Consider the following 24,636-nt stretch of genomic DNA (forward strand, 5'->3'; position numbering starts at 1 on the left):
ACATGTACATATTCAAAAGAGGAAAAGTATGTCAAATAAATGTGCATTAATAAATTCGCTACTACCATGAGGCTTTTAATCATAAAATATGTTACTAAGTAACTTAAAATATTAAATAATAACACACACATTAGAATTAGCTTGAGTTTTCTCCAAAGTTATATAAATGAAAATGCTATTTCTAATGTTTGCTCTTTACTTCATATACATGCATCATTGCTTTTCAGTTACTGGCAGATCTTGAAAACAGTTCCATGTTTACTGGTGATCTTGAGTGTCAGAAGCTCCTGATGGAAGCTATGAAGTATCATCTCTTACCTGAGAGAAGACCCATGATGCAAAGCCCTCGGACGAAGCCTAGAAAATCAACTGTGGGAGCACTTTATGCTGTGGGAGGCATGGATGCCATGAAAGGTAACAGGAACAAATTAATTATTTTACAAAGTATCATTCAAAGAAGATGTATTCTCAACACCTTCCAAACTATGAGGGCGGTATTAAAGCTATATATAAATGTGTGCATCTAAAGCTATTTCTTATAAATAAGGTAATATAAATATTGTGACCTCCTTTTTTATTCTTACCTTGTGGTATATAACCTTTTCATTAGTGTTTCCTCAACTCTTAATAGGTACTTTTCTCCTATGACGGCAATATTTATTTATTTATTGCTCTCAGGATACATTTAATTTCTTTTTATTGAAGTATAGACTTACAATATTATATTAGTTTCAGGTGAACTGCATAGTGATTCAGTATTTTTGCAGATGATACTCCATTATAGGTTATTACAAGAAAATGGCTATAATATCCTGTACTATACAGTATATCCTCGCTGCTTATCTATTTTATACATAGTAGTTTGTATCTGTTAATCCCATACCCTTAATTTGTCCCTCCCTCCTTCTCTCTAACCTTTGGTAACCACTAGTTTGTTTTCTATATTTGTGCGTCTATTTCTGTTTTGGATATACATTCATTTGTATTATTTTAGATTTCACATATAAGTGATATCATACAGTATTTGTCACTCTGACATTTCACTAAGCATATTGTCTAGGTCCTTCAATGTTACTACAAATGGCAGAATTTCCCTCTTTTTGTGGCTGAATCCTATTCCATTGTATATATACCACATCTTTTTTATCCATTTATCTGTTGATGACACTCAGGTTGCTTCTATGTCTTGGCTATTGTATATTATTCTGCTGTGAACATTGGAGTGCATATATCTTTTTGAATTAGTGTTTTCGTTTTTTCTGGATATATGCCCAGGAGTGTAATTTCTGGATCATATGGTAGTTCTATTTTTAGTTTTTTGAGGAAACTTCATACTGTTTTCTGTAGTGGTTATACCACTTTACATTCCCAACAACAGTGTACAAGGGTTCCCTTTTATCCACATCCTCTCCAACATTTGTTATTTGGAGACTTTTTGATGATAGTCATCTGGCATGTGTAAGGTGATATCTCATTGTGGTTTTGATTGCCTTTCTCTAATAATTAGCAATGCTAAGCATCTTTTCATGTGCCAGTTAGCCATCTGTATGTCTTCTTTGGATAAGTGTCTATTCTTCTGCCATTTTTTGATTGGGTTTTTTTTTTTTTGATATTGAGTTGTATGAGCTATTTATATATTTTAGATATTAACCTCTTGTAGGCCACATCATTTGCAAATATTTTCTCCCATTCCATAGGTTGTCTTTTCATTTTGTTGGTGGTTTCCTTTGCTGTGCAAAAGCTTTTAAGTTTAATTAGGACCCACTTGTTTATTTTTGCTTTTATTTCTTTTGCCTTAGGAGACAGAACTAAAAAAATATTGCTATGATTTATGTCAAATAGTGTTCTGCCTGTTTTTTTCTAGGAGTTTTATGGTTTCAGGTTTTACAGTTAGGTATTTAAACCATTTTGATTTTATTTTTGTATATCGTGTGAGGGAATATTCTAATCTCATTTTCCAGTTTTCCCAGCACCACTTGTTGAAGAGTGTCTTTTCTCCATTGTATATTCTTGCCTCCTTTGTCATAGATTAATTGCCCATAAGTGTGTGGGCTTATTTCTGGGCTTTCTATTCTGTACCATTGATCTATGTGTCTGCTTTGGTGCAAGTACAATGCTGTTTTGATGACTTTAGCTTTGTAGTATAGTCTGAAGTCTGGGAGGGTGATACCTTCAGCTTTGTTCTTTTTTCTCAAGGTTGTGTTGGCAATTTGGGGTCTTTTGTGGTTCTTATGGCAACAATTTTTAAATTTGAGTATTTGCTTTGCAATGTAAGATCTTTTCAGGGAAAACTTAAAGATTTATTGTAAATGGAAGGGATGGGGTCCTCCAAATTTGTTTTTTGACAGAAATAGGAGAGTGGTCTCTAACTTCTTGTTGTCAATTTCCAGATAGATGCTCAAAGACCAGTTACAAATAAACTTGAAGTGTTGATAACAAGATCAGCAATTCCATCCTGGAATAAAATAATGATTTTACAAAAGAATTTCAACAAATAGGAATAGGGAAAAATTTCTGAAGCCATCATGTCTACCTTGAATACTTCTTAGAACTTGTTTTTCTATAGTTCTGTCTTTTTACACTTGATTTCTCAGTCTGTAGACCCATGTTGCCAAAACAATGAGACAAGGACTTTGTAATTAAGAATTGTCTGTGTAGGAAATAAGATCAACCACTTAAAATTTGCCAAGTCATACATAGAAATGTTTTGACACCTTGTAGAAAATGTTGCAAAAGTCAAAGTTCTGTGCTTATGGAAACCGATTCTTTCTTTTGGTATGTGTAACTGGAAATTGGAAGACCATATAGGAGACATGTCAATTAATAATAAACCTATAAAACAAGAGCTTTCAAATGCAGTTATTTCCAAAGTAGTAGAGAAACTTCACAGAACTAGTGTTCTTCAGAAAATAACAAATACAATGAAATCTTATAATTAATTTCAAGTCTAGTAATGATATTTTATTGCATTTTGTTGAATAGAATGAACATTAACAGAATTTAAAAGGTGTCTTATTTGATATTTATATCAAAAGGGTACTAAGTACAAAATGCAAGCACAGCTATGCTTAGTTTCTGATTAAAAAAAAAAAAAAAAAAAAAAAAAACGCCTAACCTGCAGAGTGAGAAATGGAAAACTTTATGTTTATTTGTTTGGTTTTTCTGTTTGTTACTATTTTTGTTATTTTTTCAGGTTCTTGTTTTTTAAGTTAACATTACACAAATGAATGTGTTACACAAGATGGTAATAAGTATCTACAACTCCTTATTAGCTTACAGAAAAGAGTGAAATGTGAGCCTATGATCCCTTGACTCTACTACCACAGTTTTATATGGAAGGAAGTAAAACCATCATTTTGAGACTCTTGGAATACCTAGTGTATGGAAATATAAAAATCTCTAAGGGAAGTTGCAGACAACTACAATAATAGTAAAAACTATTATTTTTGAGTACCTGATCCTTGATTGGCATTTTGCAAGCATCATTTCTAATCCTCACAATAATGCTACAAGATAGATTTTATTACCCTAATTTTGCAGATGAGGAAACTAAGGTCCTTAAGGTTAAATAACCAAGCCAAGGGCAAACATCTAGAACTAAAGGAAAGGGAATTATTACTCAAATTTTGTGTTCCTTTTTGCTATACTGCCACTATTTTAGATGAAAGAACAACAACAACAACAAAACTGACCCCTCTCTTTGAAGGTTTTAGAATCTATTTAAAAATCAGGGTGAACACTTAAGAGCAAAAAAAGAAAGAAAGAAAAGAAAGAAAGAAAGAAAAACTAAGTAAAGCAAAAACATTAAAGTGTTAGCATTTATCTATATAAATCAGTATTACATTTAAAAACATATCAATTTACATTCTTAAAACAATTTCTATATGCATGCCTTTTCTTACAGTGTGTTGTTTCATTTATCTTTTTTTAAGATACTTTTTGAACTTTCACCTTTTGATGTTTAGGAAATACAGTACTTCCTCAGTCTTTAATTACCTTTCTGACTCATACAATTAACTTGGAATTAGTTGCTAAATATAGATATCAGACAAGTGGCTGGAGTTAACTATAACTCCTACCATTATATTAAAAGAGTCATCAAAAAGTTGTAAGTATGATCACAGAGTCAAAAATTTTAAATGGCCAAATGGTAAACTGTGGGCTTTTGTGAATACAAGGTATTCAGTAACCTTTCATTTATTAAAAACAATGAATTCTGAGAGACAATATGGCAGGGGACAAATTAAAAGCTAATATAGTGATTTTTATTTCATTTTAAAAATAGATGGAGGAAATCACTACATCAGATATATTCACAACTGCAGGAACTATCATGTTCCAAACAATACTACAAAGTTTGGTTGGTTTTGTTCCCTCTTGAATAGATCATAAGTGAGGGTTGAATAGGAGCTTTGAAATGAAATAAGAAACAATATTTGCAACGTTTAAGTGCAGAAGGCCAATATGCACAGAAAAAATTATGAAGTGAGTCCTAAAGAGAGAGATTAGTAAAAAAAAAATCTAAGTTTTCCCATCAAATATAGAGCTGCCATAATAAGCTAGCTAGAGGATTTACATTTTGATTAGTTGGAGCAATTGTGGAAGTAGGCAAATGGGCTAAAGAAACTTTCAGAATTCAAGATACAGAACTACAATCATATATGTTCATAGATGCAAATAGTAGATATGGCGTAAATTTATCTTTTATATTTTATCTAATGTCTGGAAAAAATTAACTTGGCATGAAGCAGACTTCATCATTTCAATGTAAATCTTCAACATACAGCTGATTTATGTAGCCTTCTACAATTTCCTAATTACTTCACCATTAATAACTCCATAATCTTAATAATTAGTGCACCGTAGCCTTCATTTCCTAATCTAAATTGGCTTTTTGGTAAATTCCACTAATGAAAAGAGTTCAAAATGAAAAGTTAAAATAGAAAAGAGTGGATAGGAAGACAGATGTGGGAAGATTGGAATGAAGAAGTGGAAAGGTATGAAAGCAGACAGAGAAAATTGACTGCTTGACGAGTGAAAGTAGATGTGAGTTTGTTTGTAGGTATTCCAGTTGTAACAGTATCATCCAGAGACATTTATTATATAAAAGTTAGGTGGTGTTATTTGACCTCTCAGCAATAAATATAGTCAATAGAGCGATTGCTATCTGTAAATCAGCATTCAGCCAAATCCACATTGTCAATGAAAGATGCAGGGATTAAAGAGAAAGAGTAAATGAGTGCCTGTATATTCGCATGTTTTTATTGTGAAAATCCAAACTCTTGAGACAAAAATATTTATAGTGCACTATTCACCAGAAAAGACCTAAAAAGATATAAACACTGTTTCCATTAGTCCAATATAAAAAGAAAAACTTTCAGAAGCAGCCATAGACATAATATACACTCTGCCTAAATCCCTATACTGTAGCCTTATAATTCGCCAGTGAAAAGGCTTCAGATATTAACTATACTTTCATCTTAACTAATGAATTATATTTTCTCCACAAATCTCCCAGTAGACAACCGAAAAGTGTTTTTGCTTATTCCTATGGTTGGCATTGTGAAATTGGGTTGAAATTCCCTAAATCTGTCACAAGCTCTCTTAGGTGCGCTATGCATGTGAATCGTCTAATTCTTTCATTTCTCACTTTGGTTATTAGAAACTTTCCTGTTGTGCAGAATCAATTTTTATTAAAAAATAACAGCAGCTATTGTTGATGACTGGTAAAAAGCATTGTCCACAGGGGTAATAATTTATTATGAAGTAGTGACAATTTACTATGGCAGTAGTGACAGTATACTATGATAGTAAACTTGGTATTTCAGTAATTGAGTAGAAAATTGAACTTTTATTAACACATAAAGAAGGTAATACATCAGAATTTCATTATTAATTATAATACATAAATAACATAAATATAAATAATTATATTATTAATTATAATCCTTTGTGTTACCATCATGGAACATTATGTGAATCAACACTGAAGTTCCATTTAAAAGGAATTTTCATTTCTGTTCTTTTAGTCGTTTGTATTTTAAACCAACCCACACACACACCAAACTGAATAAAATAAAAGGGCATAAATTAATATATTGAATGGTCATAGGTAATTAAAACCATAATGGATATGTAAACAGTCAGTACTAGATTCCGAAGTAATTTTTGGTTGTAAAATATAGTGTTTGACACCTGTGTTAGTACTACCAATAGCTTATTATAGCCAAAGAAACCATTATAAGCATATAAACTATATATATTAAATAAACTATTTTATTCTGACTCCTCCATTTGGATTCAGAAGTGGCGAAATATTATCCTTATCTTGCCTCCCAGGTTGGAGAATCATCTGGGCTACTTATTTTAATTTGAGTTGCAATCACTGATTCTATGCTATAAATGATAGATACATAAATATAATATGAATGATGCCAATTAAAATTTTTATACAAGCAGTTTTTACCATTGTTCAATGTTTCTTTAACAGGTACCACTACAATCGAAAAATATGACCTCAGGACCAACAGCTGGCTACATATTGGCACCATGAGTGGCCGTAGGCTTCAGTTTGGAGTTGCTGTTATTGATAATAAGCTCTACGTCGTGGGAGGAAGAGATGGTTTAAAAACTTTGAATACTGTGGAATGTTTTAATCCAGTTGGCAAAATCTGGACGGTGATGCCTCCCATGTCAACACATAGGCATGGCTTAGGTAAGAGCTTAACGTTACATACTTTCTAAAGAATGTACAGTTAGTAGAGCTTTTTAAAAATTAAATTAAGCTGGAATACACTAACTAATATGTATAAAATAGATAACTAATGAGAACCTGCTGTATAGCACAGGGAACTCCGTTGTAGAGTAGAAACTAACACAACGTTGTGAAACAACTATACCCCAATTAAAAATAAATAATAAAGGTCATCCATCTGAAAAAAAATAAAAATTACAATTAAATTAAGCTGCACATCACTGAGATGTAGCCAAACGCTTAGTGAAAATGTTTCCAAAATGCTGAAAAGCTTAAGCAAATGATAAAAGACTGTGAAAGTTTTTTCTTGTTTCAGATGTCATACTTGTTGTAATCCTACCTCCATTCTACCGGTATTTTAAAGGGGTCCCACTTCAGGAAGGATAAAATCTTTTAGAAGGAATATATTGTTAAAGAGCACGAAACTACAACAGGGAGTTTTTTTGTAAACTCAATTTAGAGAAAAGAACACTTGATAATGGAGAGACATTGTTTCTTTGTTTCATTGTTTCAAGGGACTAGTTTCTAGTGTCCCTTCATATAAGAAGCAAATCTATATTTAGTCAAAAGCCTTAGGATACAGTTTGAAGGCAGAAATATTTAGAAAAAACACTTTGGTTGAGAGCAGCTCTAAATTATACTTAATCCAGAGGTTCCAAAAAAGTTTAAGAAGGAATGGAGACTTCTGAAACAGTGGGGAACTTTGATTCTCCTGTGTATTTGTCAAGGTATATCTTTCTTCATGCTAGACTCCATACGATTCAATAACATAGAGTTTCTTAAAAAAATAAAAAAAAAAAAGCCGAATAATTGCATTGTTCTTTAAGAACTGACTTTTACACAGATAAAGCATGCCATATCCAGGACTGGTATTGTTTGCCCCAAAATATCTGATAAATTATCTATATCAAATGATAGACTATGTAATTATTCAGCTCAGTTCTGTCAGTGTGATTTTTAGAAAACATATCTTACAGAGAAATCAGAGCAAATTGTTAAATTCTAATTGATATTACTAAAGAGACAGGAGAGGTGATGAGGGTATACCTCTGAGAGGCGGATTGAGATGGTGAAGAAGGTGAGGTGGGGAGGAACCAGTTACGTGAATTCCCAGAGCAGATGAGAAGCAGAAAGGGGCTATTTATAGTATCTACTAGAACAAATTTCTAACTAAACCTCAAAAATCCCTGTCTACTTAGTTATCTCATGGGAATCTTTTTTTATCCCTATAATAAAAATCAGGAATTAGAAAGACCTATCACAGTTAGCCTACAATTCTAAGATTTATCTAAGATTCAATATCATATCTCATCTATCACTTACATTCGAAAAATAACATTGAAATTATGCCAGAAAAAAAAAATCACCTTCGCTTTTCTATTAATCCTGAGAAAAGGTGTGTCCCACTACTTCCTTTGACTTCAGCATTACAATCATGATACCCTAACTATGCCTGAAAATTTCCTAGGGTTAAAAGACCATATTCACTTTTAAATCAAGATCAGTAAATTATTCATTAAATGATTATTTACAAAACCATTTAAGAGATAAAAACACATTTTTAAGCAGTCAGTTCCTTGCAAAATGAAACAACATCCATTGTGTGTGGCCTACCTAGGTGAGCCCTCATGCTATTTTTACCCTTTAGGCGTAGCCACACTTGAAGGACCAATGTATGCTGTTGGTGGTCATGATGGATGGAGTTATCTAAACACTGTAGAAAGATGGGACCCTGAGGGACGTCAGTGGAATTATGTGGCCAGTATGTCAACTCCTAGAAGCACCGTTGGTGTTGTTGCATTAAACAACAAGTGAGTAAACCTAAGCATGCATGCTTTTGCTCCCATTTCATGTGGTACAGCACTTCAGTGATGTGATCCACCAATCAATAAGCATTCCCAGTGACCAGGACATCCTAGTTATCGATAGTAAAAGGCCTTTGTTGGAACTCTCCCTTCATTATGATGGAAAATACTTATCTAAAATGAACATTTAATTAAATATCCTGTAGTCCTTTGCTACTCCAGTGTGGTCCTGAGACCAGTAGCATCAGCATTACCTGAGATCTATTTAGAAATGCTGAATCTTAGCCCCAGCCTAGACCCCCTGAAGCAGAATAGACATTTTAACAAGATCCTCAAGTGACTTGTGTGTACATTAAATTTGAGAAACAAACCAGTTCCAATCTTACCCTCAAGAAGCTACCATTTTTTACATTATAACTTATTCTTGACTTATCCAAACTTTGGCAAGTCTTTGTAAAAGGCCAAGTCTTTCTGTTCTTTACTACTCACCCTCCTGAGTGCTTTAGAATTACAACTAGTACCATCTTTCTGAATCATTCCCTCTTCCTGATCGCTTGCCTATAAAAGAAGCTAATATATTGAAACCCAATGATGTTAGAGGTTTCTACGAGCTTGAATTGTTCTTCTTGCAGGTAATTATGTGCTTTCTGACAAGGAACCTTTGGAGATAATGACCAGCATATAGGAGAGACTTGAATGATGAAAAATTCAGACACCAGGATGGGTCAGTGGCAGGAGACAGCCTTGTGTGTCTGTACTGACTATGCATATGCATAAAGCCAATATCTCACCACATAATTGGGTTCAGTAGAAATTTCAATACAATTTCAATTAAAATTCAATTTCAATTTTAGCACCTTGTGCAAGGAGTAAGAAATGTCTATAGTTAAGAGGAGACCCAGACTTACAGTGTCTTAGAGCTTAAAATTCTCCTAAATCTGATTATCTCTTGTCTAACATGAATGATATCAGGCGACTCAGTAGCAATCTCCTACCTATTACAGAAGAAGCTGAAATCATAGAATCTGACTAATTTAATTTTATCTTTCTGACTTGCTATTGTTCACAATTGAGCATGAAGGGCAATTATAGACATATAGTTTAACAAATGTTTATCTTCTTTATTGATGCAGGATTAAATTTAAATTAGATTAAAAATACTGCTCATCAAAAGAATTGGCATTTAAAATTTATGAGAGAAATGTCATAGCCAATATATCTTTCTAGGAAAAAAATCTGGTTTCTAGGTTTTTTTCTACTCCCTTAGTTACTTATTAAATTAATATCTTCTTAGTTACAAATTTTTTTACACTAAATAAAATAGTTCATAGAAAACAACAGGGATTCTAATGCTAGGCAATTAAACCTAGCTAAAATTGTAAGGTTGCCATAGTTGGGTTTTGGAAACATCTTACCTTTCTTTAAAAATGTTTAGCTTTATTGAGGTTTAACTGACAAATACTACCAACAATTTTGATATCTCCCTTCTTTCTCTGTACTTCATTTCCAATGGGATCCTTTAATCTATTATATTATGTCAAAGTAACTTTCACAAAAATGATGAAACAGAGAGGTTTAGGGTAAGGTAGACCTTAACAAATGCCTTTAGGTAACTATCCATTCACAAATTCAGGCCATTCACTGTAAAATACTAAGGGAGTAGAATACACAGTTCAATGCTTTGCACAAGGTTCTGTCACTTTCATTCTATGCACAAATTTACACACACACACACACACACACACTTCTGTCTTTTTTCTAGGCTATATGCTATTGGTGGACGTGATGGAAGTTCCTGCCTCAAATCTATGGAATACTTTGACCCACATACTAACAAATGGAGTCTGTGTGCTCCAATGTCCAAAAGACGTGGAGGTGTGGGAGTTGCAACATACAATGGATTCTTATATGTTGTTGGGGGTCATGATGCCCCTGCTTCTAACCATTGCTCCAGACTTTCTGACTGTGTGGAACGGTAAAATATTCCTTTTTTTTCATGTATTTATTTGGTTATTTGTTTTTTTCAGAAATAAGAAGGATTTTTAAGCTACCAGAAAGTAGTCTTCCAAATAAGTATTAATTCTTACAGAGGTAAAATCCTTTGTAAAGTTGTACACTTACTCCTAGGCTCGAAATATTGTGAAGAAATCCTCCTTATGCGTTCCAGATTCATCATATGTATAAAAATAATATGTTGTTTTATCATTTGATAGTCACCCTATAAAATGAGACAAAAGAAATGTAAGAATAAATAAATTTTATTACAAGTTATATCATTCAACTATTCACCAGCTCAAATCAAAATAACTTTACTGTTTTGAAAACAAAATCAATCCTCAAAGGATGAAGGCTTATCACTACAAAATAAACTGAAAGAATTCCCAAAGAGAGGTGTTAATAATGTTCTGAACAATGACTCTATTGCATTAAGTATTTAATTTCCCAAAGGTAACTACTTTGAATGGGAGACATTCATCTGGACAAACAAAATGCACTGTGCTTTTTAAAATGTCAGTCATATTACTTTGTTGTTTTACCATTCATATTCCCTTTCAAGATAGAAAAATGTATATCTATATGTACAAACATAACAGTTGATAATATTAACCACATCCAAGTGACAAATTTACAGTCAGTAAGGTTATCAGAATTCAGAAGACAGAGATCAATACAAATGGAGTCCTCAAGGGAAATTCATGAACTAGTTAGAATTTGTACTTTGTAGGCATAAAAAAGAATGGAGGGAATTTCAGGTCTAGGAAAAAGCACAGCCAAAACCCTGAATATAAAGGAGAAAGCTTCATAGATATGAGCAGAGACTTTAGGTTGAAACAATTTGGAAGAGCAATTCAAAAACACAATTAAGCACCAGATTTTTTGATAGCCTGAAATGTCAAGGTGGAAACTTTTGGATTTCATCTTGTAGGCAAAAGGATAATTAAATTTGGAGAAATGGAATATCACAAAGAAAATAATTTGGGGGAAATTGATTTAACAGTGATATGTAGGATATAATGTAGGGAAAAAAGACTAAAGGAAAGAATACGAATATTATTTTTCTTCTGAAAAGCGTAATTGATGATGCTAATACTTCGTTTCTTATAGGGAATAATTGATTTATGATAGACTTTTTCTTTTTTTTTTCTGTTTTTTAAAGTTTAATCCTAAGTGACCAGCTCCCTGCTACTCAGTGTATATCTGGAATGTTTTTCCTGAGATTGGATCTTAAGAGATGCAAACAAATTTTATTTTAACATTATGCAAAACATAAAAGAGTTCAATTACTGTCTCAATATATAATATATTATAGTCAAATATATGTCACACTGAGATTATCCATATCAGTTTTCCCCAAAGTTAGCAAAGTAGTAGTTGATCACCTCTTCATTATGCTAGATATTTTTAGTGTGGCAAAATATACATCACATAAAATTTACACTTTTAACCTATTTTAACTGCACAATTCAGTGGCATGAAATACATTTACATTGTTGTGAAAACATTACCATCATCCATCTCCAGAAATATTTTTCATTTCCTCAAGCGGAAACTCCATCCTTATTAAAAAATAAATGCCCATTCTTCCCACACCACAGTCACTGGCAGCCACCATTTTACGTTCCCTTTCTATGAATTTCATAATTCTAGGTACCTCATAAAAGTGGAATAATAAATAATCCTTTTGTGTCTGGCTTATTTTACTTAGCCTAGCAATAATTATTCAAGGCTCATCCATGTTATAGCATTTATCCAATTTTCCTTTCCTTTTAAATCTGAAAAATATTATATTATATGCACATACCACATCATTTTCTTTATCCATTCATTTGTCAATGCACAATTGTGTTGCTTCACCTTTTGGCTACTGTGAATCATGCTGCTAGGATATATGTGTACAAATATCTGTTTAAGCCTTTGCTTTCAATTCTTTTGGGTATATACACAGAAGTAGAGTTGCTTTATCATATGGCAATTCTATTTTTAAATGTTTTTTTTAAAATCTTTATTGGAGTATAACCACTTACAATGGTGTGTTAGTGTCTGCTGTATAACAAAGTGAATCAGCTATACGTATACATATATCCCCATATCCCTTCCCTCTTGCATCTCCCTCCCACGCTCCCTAGCCAATCCCTCTAGGGGGTCACAAAGCACCAAGCTGATCTCCCTGTGCTATGCAGCTTCTTCCCCCTAGCTATCTATTTTACATTTGGTAGTGTATATATGTCCATGCCACTCTCTCACTGTGTCCCAGCTTACCTTCTCCTCCCCGTGTCCTAAGTCCATTCTCTACATCTGCATCTTTATTCCTGTCCTGCCCCTAGGTTCTTCAGAACCTTTTTTTTTTTTTTTTAGTTTCCATATATATGTGTTAGCATACGGTATTTGTTTTTCTCTTTCTGACTTACTTCACTCTGTATGACAGACTCTAGGTCCATCCACCTCACTACAAATAACTCAATTTCATTTCATTTTATGGCTGAGTAATATTCCATTGTATATATGTACCACATCTTCTTTATCTATTCATCTGTCGATGGACACTTAGGTTGCTTCTATGTACTGGCTATTGTAAATAGTGTTGCAATTAACATTGTGATACATGACCCTTTTAATTATGGATTTCTTAGGGTATATGCCCAGTAGTGGGATTGCTTGGTTATATGGTAGTTCTATTTTTAGTTTTTTAAGGAACCTCCATATTGTTCTCCATAGTGGCTTTATCAATTTACATTCCCACCAATAGTGCAAGAGGGTACCCTTTTCTCCACACCCTCTCCAGCATTTATTGCTTGTAGATTTTTTGATGGTGGCCATTCTGACTGGTGTGAGGTGGTAACTCATTATAGTTTTGATTTGCATTTCTCTAATGATCAGTGATGTTGAGTATCCTTTCATGTGTTTGTCGGCAATCTGTATAACTTCTTTGGAGAAATGTCTATTTAGGTCTTCTGCCCATTTTTGGATTGGGTTGTTTGTTTTTTTGACATTGAGTTGCATGAGCTGCTTGTATATTTTGGAAATTAATCTTTTGTCAGTTGCTTCATTTCCAAATATTTTCTCCCATTCAGAGGGTTGTCTTTTCATCTGGTTTATGGTTTCCTTTGCTGTGCAAAAGCTTTTAAGTATCATTAGGTCCCATTTGCTTCTTTTTCTTTTTATTTCCATTTCTCTAGGAGGTGGGGCAAAAAGGATCTTGCTGTGATTTATGTCATAGAGTGTTTGGCCTATGTTTTCCTCTAAGAGTTTTATAGTGTCTAGCCTATAAACATTTAGGTCTTTGATCCATTTTGGGTTTATTTTTGTGTATGGTGTTAGGGAGTGTTCTAATTTCATTCTTTTATGTGTAGCTGTCCAATTTTCCCAGCAAAACTTATTGAAGAGGCTGTCTTTTCTCCATTGTATAATCTTGCCTCCTTTATCAAAGATATGGTGTCCATATGTGCATAGATTTATCTCTGGGCTTTCTATCCTGTTCCATTGATCTATATTTCTGTTTTTGTGCCAGTACCATACTGTCTTGATTACTGTAACTTTGTAGTGTAGTCTGAAGTCAGGGAGCCTGATTTCTCCAGCTCCATTTTTCTTTCTCAAGATTGCTTTGGCTATTCGGGATCTCTTGTGTTTCCATACAAATTTTGAAATTTTTTGTTCTAGTTCTGTGAAAAATGCCATTGGTAGCTTGATAGGGATTGCATTGAATCTGTAGATTGCTTTGGGTAGTAAAATCATTTTCACAGTGTTGATTCTTCCAATCCAAGAACAAGGTATATCTCTCTATCTGTTTGTATCATCTTTAATTTCTTTCAGCAGTGTCTTATAGTTTTCTGCATACAGGTCTTTTGTCTCCTTAGGTAGGTTTATTCCTAGGTATTTTATTCTTTTTGTTACAATGGTAAATGGGAGTGTTTCCTTAAATTCTCTTTCAGATTTTTCATCATTAGTGTATAGGAATGCAAGAGATTTCTGTGCATAAATTTTGTATCCTGCTACTTTACCAAATTCACTGATGAGCTCTAGTAGTTTTGTGGTAACATGTTTAGGATTATCTATGTATAGTGTCATGTCATCTGCAAACAGTGACAGTTTTACTTCTTCTTTTCACATTTGGATTCTTTTTATTTCTTTTTCTTCTCTGATTGCTGTGGCTAAAACTTCCAAAACTATGTTGAATAATAGTCGTGAGAGTGTGCAACCTTGTCTTGTTTCGGATCTTAGTGGAAATGTTTTCTGTTTTTCACCACTGAGAATGATGTTGGCTGTGGGTTTGTCATATATAGCCTTTATTATGTTGGGGTAAGTTCCCTCTATGCCTACTTTCTCGAGGGTTTTTATCATGAACGGGTGTTGAATTTTGTCAAAAACTTTTTCTGCATCTACTGAGATGATCATATGATTTTTATCCTTCAATTTGTTAATATGAGTATCACATTGATTGATTTGCATATATTGAAGAATCCTTGCATCCCTGGGATAAACCCCACTTAATCATGGTGTATGATCTTTTTAATGTGCTGTTGGACTCTGTTTGCTAGTATTTTGTTGAGGATTTTTGCATCTATGTTCATCAGTGATATTGGCCTGTAAATTCCTTTTTTTGTGAAATCTTTTTCTGGTTTTGGTATCAGGATGATGGTGGCTTCGTAGAATGTGTTTGGGAGTGTTCTTCCCCTTGCTATATTTTGGAAGAGTTTGAGAAAGATAGGTGTTAGCTCTTCTCTAAATGTTTGATAGAATTTGTCTGTGAAGCCATCTTGTCCTGGGCTTTTGTTTGTTGGAAGATTTTTAATCAGAGTTTCCATTTCAGTGCTTGTAATTGATCTGATTATATTTTCTATTTCTTCCTGGTTCAGTCTCGGAAAGTTGTGCTTTTCAAAAATTTGTCCATTTCTTCCGGGTTGTCCACTTTATTGGCATATAGTTGCTGGTAGTGACCTCTCTTGATCCTTTGTATGTCTACAGTGTCATTTGTTACTTCTCCTTTTTCATTTCTAATTCTGTTGATTTGAATCTTCTCCCTTATTTTCTTGATGAGCCTGGCTAATGGTTTATCAATTTTATTTATCTTCTCAAAGAATCAGCTTTTAGTCTTATTAAACTTTGCTATTGTTTCTTTCATTTCTTCTTCATTTATTTCTGTTCTGATTATTATGATTTCTTTCCTTCTGCTAACTTTGGATTTTCTTTGTTCTTCTTTCTCTAATTGCTTTAAGTGTAAGGTTAGGGGTTTTTTTTGAGATTTTTTTGTTTCTTAAGGTAGGATTTTATTGCGATAAACTTCCCTCTTAGAACTGCTTTTGCTGCGTCCTGTAGGTTTGGGGTCATCGTGTTTTCATTGTCATTTGTTTCTAGGTAGTTTTTGATTTCCTCTTTGATTTCTCCACTGATCTCTTGGTTATTTAGCAGTGTATTGTTTAGTCTCCATGTGTTTGCATTTTTTACAGTATTTTTCCTGTAATTGATATCTAGTCTCATAGCGTTGTGGTCAGAAAAGATACCTGATACGATTTAAATTTTCTTAAATTTACCAAGGCTTAATTTGTGACCCAAGATATGATCTATCCTGGGGAATGTTTCATGAGCACTTGAGAAGAAAGTGTATTCTGTTGTTTTTGTATGGAATGTCCTATAAATATCAATTAAGTCCATCTTGTTTAATGTGTCATTTAAAGTGTTTCCTTATTTATTTCCATTTTGTATGATCGGTCCATTGGTGCATGTGGGGTGTTAAAATCCTGTACTATAATTGTGTTACTGTTGATTTCCCCTTTTATGGCTATTAACTTTGGCCTTATGTATTGAGGTGTTCCTATGTTTGGGGCATAAATATATACAATTGTTATACCTTCTTCTTGGATTGATCCCTTGATCATTATTTAGTGTCCTTCTTTGTCTCTTGTAGCAGTCTTTATTTTAAAGTCTATTTTGTCTGATATAAGAATTGCTACTCCAGCTTTTTTTGCTTTCCATTTGCATGGAATAACTTTTTCCATCCCCTCAGTTTCAGTCTGTATGTGTCCCTAGGTCTGAAGTGGGTCCCTTTTAGACAGCATATATATGGGTCTGGTTTTTGTATCTATTTAGCCAGTCTGTCTTTTAGTGTGAGTATTTAATCCATTTATATTTAAGGTAATTATTGATATGTATGTTCCTATTACCATTTTCTTAATTGTTTTGGGTTTGTTATTGTAGGTCTTTTCCTTCTTTTGTGTTTCCCACTTACAGAAGTTCCTTTAGCATTTGTTGTAAAGCTGGTTTGGTGGTGCTGAATTCTCTTAGCTTTTGCTTGTCTGTAAAGGTTTTAACTTTCTGTCGAATCTGAATGAGATCCTTGCTGGGTAGAGGAATCTTGGTTGTAGGTTTTTCCCTTTCATCACTTTGAATATATCCTGCCCCTGCTTTCTGGCTTGCAGAGTTTCTGCTGAATGTTCAGCTGTTAACCTTATGGGGATTCCCTTGTATGTTATTTGTTGCTTTTCCCTTGCTGCTTTTAATATTTTTTCTTTGTATTTAATTTTTGATAGTTTGATTAATATGTGTCTTGGTGTGTTTCTCCTTGGATTTATCCTGTATGGGTCTCTCTACCCTTCCTGGACTTTATTGACTATTTCCTTTCCCATATTAAGGAAGTTTTCAACTATAATCTCTTCAAATATTTTTTCATTCCCTTTCTTTGTCTCTTCTTCTTCTGGGACCCCTATAATTTGAATATTGGTGTGTTTAATATTGTCCCAGCGGTCTCTGAGACTGTCCTCAGTTCTTTTCATTCTTTTTTCTTTATTCTGCTCTATGATAGTTATTTTCACTCTTTTAACTTCCAGTCACTTATCCGTTCTTCTGCCTCAGTTATTCTCCTTCTAGAGAATTTTTAATTTCATTTATTGTGTGGTTCATCATTGTTTGTTTGCTCTTTAGTTCTTCTAGGTCCTTGTTAAATGTTTCTTGTGTTTTCTCCATTCTATTTCCAAGATTTTGCATCATCTTTACTATCACTACTCTGAATTCTTTTTCAGGTAGACTGCCTATTTCTTCTTCATTTGTTTGGTCTGGTGGGTGTTTACCTTGCTCATTCATCTGCTGCATATTTCTCTGTCTTCCTATTTTGCTTAACTTACTGTGTTTGGGGTCTCCTTTTTTCTGGCTGCAGGTTCATAGTTCCCATTGTTTTTGGTGTCTGCCCCCTATGGGTAAGGTTGGTTCTGTGGCTTGTGTTGGCTTCCTGGTGGTAGGGACTGGTGCTTGTGTTCTGGTGGTGGGCCTGGATCTTGGCTTTCTGGTGGACAGGGCTGCGTCTGGTGGTGTGTTTTGTGGTATCTGTGAACTTAGTATGATTTTAGGCAGACTTTCTGCAAATGGGTGGTGTTGTGTTCCTGTCTTGCTAGTTGTTTGGCATGGTGTGTCTAGCACTGGAGCTTGCTGGTCGTTGACTGGAGCTGGGTCTTAGCGTTGAGACAGAGATCTCTGGGAGAGCTTTCGCCATTTGATATTACATGCGGTCAAGAGGTTTCTGGTGGACCAATGTCCTGAACTCGGCTCTCTCACCTCAGACTCTCAGGCCTGACACCTGGCCAGAGCACCAAGACCCTGTCAGCCACACGGCTCAGAAGAACATGTAGAAAAAAAAGAAAGAAAGAAAAAATAAAATAAAGTTATTAAAATAAAAAATTTTAAAAATTATTAAAATAAAAATAGTAAAAACAGTTTAATAAAAAAATATAAGAGAGCAACTAAAGCAATCAACAAATCCACCAATGATTACAAGCCCTAAAATCTATACCAATATAAACATGAAATCAGAAACTATTCAGTCGCATACAGCAAACCCAAAGTCAACAGTTGCTCCCAAAGTCCACTGCCTCAATTTTGGGATGATTCATTGTCTATTCAGGTATTCCACAGATGCAGGGTACATCAATTTGATTGTGGAGATATAATCCGCTACTCCTGAGGCTGCACAGAGAAATTTCCCTTTCACTTCTTTGTTTGCACAGCTGCTGGTGTTCAGCTTTGGATTTGGCCCTGCCTCTGCATGTAAGTCGCCCTCGGGCGTCTGTTTTTCATGCAGACAGGAGCGAGTTAAAAGGAGCAGCTGATTAGGGGACTCTGACTCACTCAGGCAGGGGGAGTGAGGGGTATGGAATGCAGAGTGAGCCTGCGGTGGCAGAGGCCAGCGTGATATTGCAACAGACTGGGGCATGCCGTGTGTTCTCCCAGGGAAGTTGTCCCTGGATCATGGGACTTTGGCAGTGGTGGGCTGCACAGGCTCCTTGGAGGGGAGGTGTGGATAGTGACCTATGCTTGCACACTGGCTTCTTGTTGGCTGCAGCAGCAGCCTTAGCGTTTCATGCCTGTCTCTGCTGTCCACGTTGATAGCCGTGGCTCGCGCCTGTCTCTGAAGCTTGTTTAGGCAGTGTTCTGAATCTCCTCTCTTCGTGCACCCCAGAAAAATAGTCTCCTGAATCTTAGGCATTTCCAGACTTTTTCCTGGACTCCTTCCCAGCTAGCTGTGGTGCACTAGCCCCCTTCAGGCTGTGTTCACGCAGCAAACCCCAGTCGTCTTCCTGGGATCTGACCTCTGGATCCCGAGTCTCAGCTCCCAGCCCCCACCCGCCCAGCAGGTGAGCAGACAAGCCTCTCAGGCTGGTGAGTACTGGTCAGCACTGATCCTCTGTGCAGGAATCTCTCTGCTTTGCCCTCTGCACCCCTTTTGCTGTGCTCTCCTCTGTGGCTCCGATGCTTCCCCCACCCTGCCCACCCCCCATTTCCACCAGTGAAGGGGCTTCCTAGTGTGTGGAAACATTTCCTCCCTCCCTGCTCCCTCTCATAGGTGCATGTCCCATCCCTATTCTTTTGTCTCTGTTTTTTCTTTTTTTCTTTTGCCCTACTCATGTATGTGGGGAGTTTCTTGCCTTTTGTGAAGTCTGTGGCCTTCTGTCAGTGTTCAGTAGGTGTTCTGTAGGAGTTGTTCCACATGTAGGTGTATTTTTGATGTATTTGTGGAGAGGAAGGTGATCTTTACATCTTACTCCTCTGCCATCTTGAAGGTCCTCCCTATTTTTAAATGTTTGCGGGACCACTATACCGTTTTCCATTGCAGCTGCACCATTTTCTATTCCCACCAACAAAGCAGAAGGATTCCGATTTCTGTACATCTTCACCAACATTGTTTTCTTTTGTTTTTCATGGTTATCCCAATGGATTTGAAGTGGTACCTTTTTGTGGTTGTGCTTTGAGTTTCTCTAATGATTAGGTATGTTGCACATCTTAACAGGTGCTATTGGCCATTTGTATATCTTCTTTATAGAAAGGTATATTCCAGTCCTTTGCCCATCTTTTAATCAGGTTGTTTTTCTTTTTGCTGTTGAATTATAGGAATTCTTCATATATTCTCTATATTAACCCCTTGTCGGATATGTGATTTGCAAATTGTTTCTTTCATTCCATCAGTTGCTTTTTCATTCTGATGATAGCACCCTTTGATGTGCAAATTTTTTATATTAAATCCTATTTATCTATTTTTTTCATACTTTGTACTTTTAGAGTCATATCCAAAAGATCATTGCCAAATCCAATGTTATAAATAATTTCCCCTATGTATTTGTATAAGAATTTTACTGTTTTAGGACTTATGTTCAGGCCTTTGATCTGTTTGAGTAAATTTTTTATATATGGAGTAAGGTAACGATCCAACTTCATTATTTTATATGTGGATATCCTGTTTTCCCATCAGCAGTTGAAGCAGTTGAAACAACCGTTCTTTCCCCATTGAATCATCTTGGCCCCAATGTCAAAAACTATTTGACCATGTATGTGAGGGTTTATTTCTGGGCTCTGTATTCTATTTCATTGGTAATTACATCTGTTATCATGCCAGTACCACACTCTTTATTACTGTAGCTTTCTAGTAAGTTTTGAAATCAAGAAGTGTGAGATCTCAATCTTTGTTCATCTTTTCTCAAAATGATTTTGGCTACTCTGGGTACCTGAGATTCCATATGGGTTTATAAGGGATATTTCTATTCCTGCAAAAAATGTTGTTGGGGTTTTGATAGATGTTGCATTGAATCTGTAGATCACTTGGGTGATATTGACATCTTAACAACATTGAGTCTTCTAATCCAGGAACACGAGGTATCTTTCCACTTATTGGTGTCTTCTTTAATTTCTTCCTTTCCAGTGTGGATGCATTTTATTTCTCTTCCAACTCTAACTAGTAGTTCAGTATTATGTTGAATAGAAGTAATGAAAATTCTCATTATTGTCTTGTTTTTGATCTTAGAGAGAAAGCCTTCAGTCTTTCCCCATTGAATATGATAGATCTGGGTTTTCCACATATGGCAGTTATTATGTTGAGTTGGTTTTATTCTATTCCCGCTATGGGTAGGGTTTTTATCATTAAAGGGTGATGAATTTTGTCACATACTTTTTCTGCATCGGTTGAGATAATCATGTGTTTTTTCCCCCTTCATTCTGTCAGTGTGGTGTGTTGCATGGATTGATTTTCGTATGATAACCCATTGTTGCATTCTAGGAATAAATCCCACATTATTATGATGAATAATCATATTAATAATGCCAGTGAATTCAATTTGCTAGTCTTATGTTGAAAATTTTTTGCATCAGTATTTATTAGGAATATTGGTATGTAGTTTTCTTATAGTGTCTGGCTTTGGTATCAGTGCAATGCTGACCTTATAGAATGAGTAAGTGTTACTTCTTCTCCTCCAATTTTTTGGAAGATTTTGAGAAAAATTGGTGTTAATTCTTTCCTAAATCTAAAGTAAAATTCACCAGTAAAGCCATCTGACCCTAGGCTTTTCTTTTGTGGGAGATTTTTGAATACAGTTGACCCTTGAACATCAGGGGTTTGAACTGCACAGGTCTACTTAGATGTGGAGTTTTTTTCAATAAATACATACTACAGTACTATACAATCCTTAGTTAGTTAAATCCAAAAATGTGGAACCTTGGATATGGAGGGATGACTGTAAAGCTATACACGAATTTTTGACTGTACAGGGAGTTGGTGCCCCTAACACTCAGGTTGTTTGAGGATGAACTGTACTTTGTTGGGAGACTTTTGATCTCCTTACCATTAGAGGTCTATTCAGATTTTCTATTTCATCTTGAAAATAGAAATTTTCTATTGGTTCAATCTTGATAGGTTGTGTGTTTCTAGAAATTTGTCCATTTCATGACAGTTAATCAAATTGTTAGTGAACAATTCTTGATAGTACTTTTATAATCCTTTCTTTCTGTAAAATCAGTACTAATTGCTGCCTCTTTCATTTGATTTTATATGAGTTTTGTCTTTTTCTCATACTCAATCTAGCTAAAGGTTTATCAATTTTGATGTTTTGCAGAACCAACTCTTAATTTCATTGATTTTCTCTATTGTTTTGTTATTCTCTATATTATTTATCTATGATCTAATCTCTATTATTTCCTACCTTATACTAGCTTTGGGTTTAGTTACTCTTCTTTTTCTAGTTTCTTAAGGTGTAAAGTTAGGGTTTTGCTTGCAATTTTTCTTCCTTTTAAATGTAAACCTTTACAGTTATTGATTCCCCATATCACATCATTGCTTTCTTTGCATTCCAGAAGACACTGTATGAGCCATGTTTTCATTTTCACTTGTCTCAAGATGTTTTCTAATTTCCCTTACAATATATTCTTTGACTCATTGGTTAAGTGTAGGTACTTTCATTTCCATATATATGTGGACATATCACTTTTCCTTCTGTTGTTGATTTTTAGTTTCATTCCACTGTGAAAATACCTTGCATGTTTTCAGCCTTTTAAATTTATTAAGACTTGTTTTATGTCCTAACATATGGTCTATCCTAGATAATGTTCCATGCTTACTTGTGAAAAATATGTCTTCTGAGTTTTGGGGGAGTAGAAATTTTTATATATGTTTGTTAGGTCCAATTGGTCTATAATGTTGTTCATCTTTCATGTACTTACTGATCGTTTGTCTGGTTTATTTTATCCATTATTGAAAGTGGGAAGTCAAATTCTCCTACTATTACTGTAGAACTATTTCTTCTTACTCTTCCCCCACCTCCTCCTCCTCCCTTTCTTCTTCTTCTTCTCCTTCTCCTTCTCCTCCTCCTCCTCCTCCTCCTCCTCCTCCTCCTCCTCCTCCTCCTCCTCCTCCTCCTCCTCCTCCTCCTTCTTCTTCTTCTTCTTCTTCTTCTTCTTCTTCTTCTTCTTCTTCTTCTTCTTCTTCTTCTTCTTCTTCTTCTTCTTCTTCTTCTTCTTCTTCTTCTTCTTTTTCTTCTTCTTCTGCTTCTTTTTCCCCTAAAATGCATATATTGACCCACTTGATGTTGTCTCAGACGTCCCTTAGACTCTGTTGACTTTTCTTCATTCTTTTCACTCAGACTTGATAATTTCAAAAAACTTGTCTTCAAGTTCACTTATTCTTTCTTCTGCCTGCTTGAGTCTCCAGTGGAAAATTCTAGTGAGTTTTTTAATTCAGTCATTTCATTTTTCAGCACCAGAATTTCTATTTTTTCTTCTTTATAATTTATTTCCTTTGTTGATCTTCTAATTTTGTTCATTTATCATTTTCCTGATTTCTTTTAGTTCTTTGCCTGTTCTTCTTTTCACTCTTTGAGAATATATAAGACAGTTGCTTAAATGTCTTTTTCTTGTTACACAGATGCCTGTGTTTCTACAGGGATGGTTTTGGAGGTTTACTTTGTTCTTTTGAGTGAAATTCATTTTCTTGTTTATTTGTATGCTTTGTGGTCTTTTGTTGAAAACTGGCCATTTGAAATAACAGATACCTTTCCCAGTCCTTGCAGATTGACTCCATGCATAGGAAGACTATCGTTATTTAATCACTAATTATGTTCTATGCTTGGGATAAGCCCAGCTTGAAGGCTTGAGGTCTTCTCAGACCTTTACTGGGTTTGTCTGTTTCCTGGGCCTGTGTGTGTGTGTGTGTGTGTGTGTGTGTGTGTGTGTGTGTGTTGATTCTCTGTATACATGGCTGCTTTTAAATGCCTTAACTTCCTTAAGATTCTCAGCCCTGCTGCCTTTCAGAGCCTTAGCTATTCTACTGGAGTAATCAGTAATCTCTTGTAGTATCAATAATCTCTTGTCCCAGTTGTCTATGCATCTGTAATCTCCCAACAGCTTTCATGAACCATGTACAGTACTTCCCATGGCTTTTCTTAGCCTGAAATCTGAGCTGTCCCACTTTTGACTGTCTGAGCTCTGAGTTAGGTAACACAGAAGATAATCTCTTTGGCAACAACTGAGACAGGTTGTGTTGCTGCATATTAGCTCTGCTCTTTTCTCTCTGGTTCAAGGAAAGGAACTGGGGCTGGGCCACTGCTTTCTCTAATCCATGGCATGCCTTTCTAGGAGGGGGTGGGGCCAGAGAAAGTAAAAAAATTCACAAAATTGCCTACATCTTTTTCTTGACTGAGCTGGTATTTGGTTGCTGTGGGTCTTTGACTGATTTCCAGAACTCCTACAAAGTTATTTTTGCCAGTCTCTATTTGTTTATTTAATATTTTTGTGACAGAATAAGATCCTAGAGCTTCCTAGTCTACCATCTTGCTGACATCACTCCCTACTGATGCAGCATTGAAAACAAGATAAAAACTACATGAAAATCACCTTGACTTACCTGTATATTTAAAAGATAAAGCTGAATTTGCTCTGCCCTTTATTTATATCCAGAAGCACAATAATGAAATTATATGTAATTATAAATGGAAAAGATCTTGAAAATCTAGTATATCCCTACCACCCTACAGAAGTGGCAGTTGAACCCCTCTATTGTTAAATGACAAATAGTGGCTAAAGGATTTTTTTCATATAACTGGAGTTTTTAAAAGTTTGGAAACCAGTCATATTTGACTTTCCATTTCATTATAAAACTAAAAGTTCACTATTCTACACTCAGTACTATTGATAGAATTAAACATCAAGCCACTATTTTCTACTTTTATAGATACAGAATTTCATCATGTGTACAAACTTTTAAGCATTTACTCTGTGCTTGTGTGTGTATAACTGATGGGAATCATGTTTCCCTTTTAGAAAGGCCAAAGGAAT

General features: G+C 34.9%; 1 protein-coding gene across 1 annotated transcript in view; it reads left to right on the forward strand.

Moving 5' to 3' along the window:
- Nucleotides 1-24,636, forward strand: part of KLHL4 (kelch like family member 4) — a 102,151-nt gene that overhangs the window by 71,764 nt on the left and 5,751 nt on the right. Inside the window, exons 6-9 of the mRNA XM_061178031.1 lie at nt 228-414; nt 6,491-6,715; nt 8,403-8,565; nt 10,322-10,534. Coding sequence (XP_061034014.1) covers nt 228-414; nt 6,491-6,715; nt 8,403-8,565; nt 10,322-10,534 — 788 coding nt within the window. The remainder of the gene's footprint in view (nt 1-227; nt 415-6,490; nt 6,716-8,402; nt 8,566-10,321; nt 10,535-24,636) is intronic.

This window comes from Eubalaena glacialis, chromosome X, assembly GCF_028564815.1.
Source record: "Eubalaena glacialis isolate mEubGla1 chromosome X, mEubGla1.1.hap2.+ XY, whole genome shotgun sequence".
NCBI lineage: Eukaryota > Metazoa > Chordata > Mammalia > Artiodactyla > Balaenidae > Eubalaena > Eubalaena glacialis.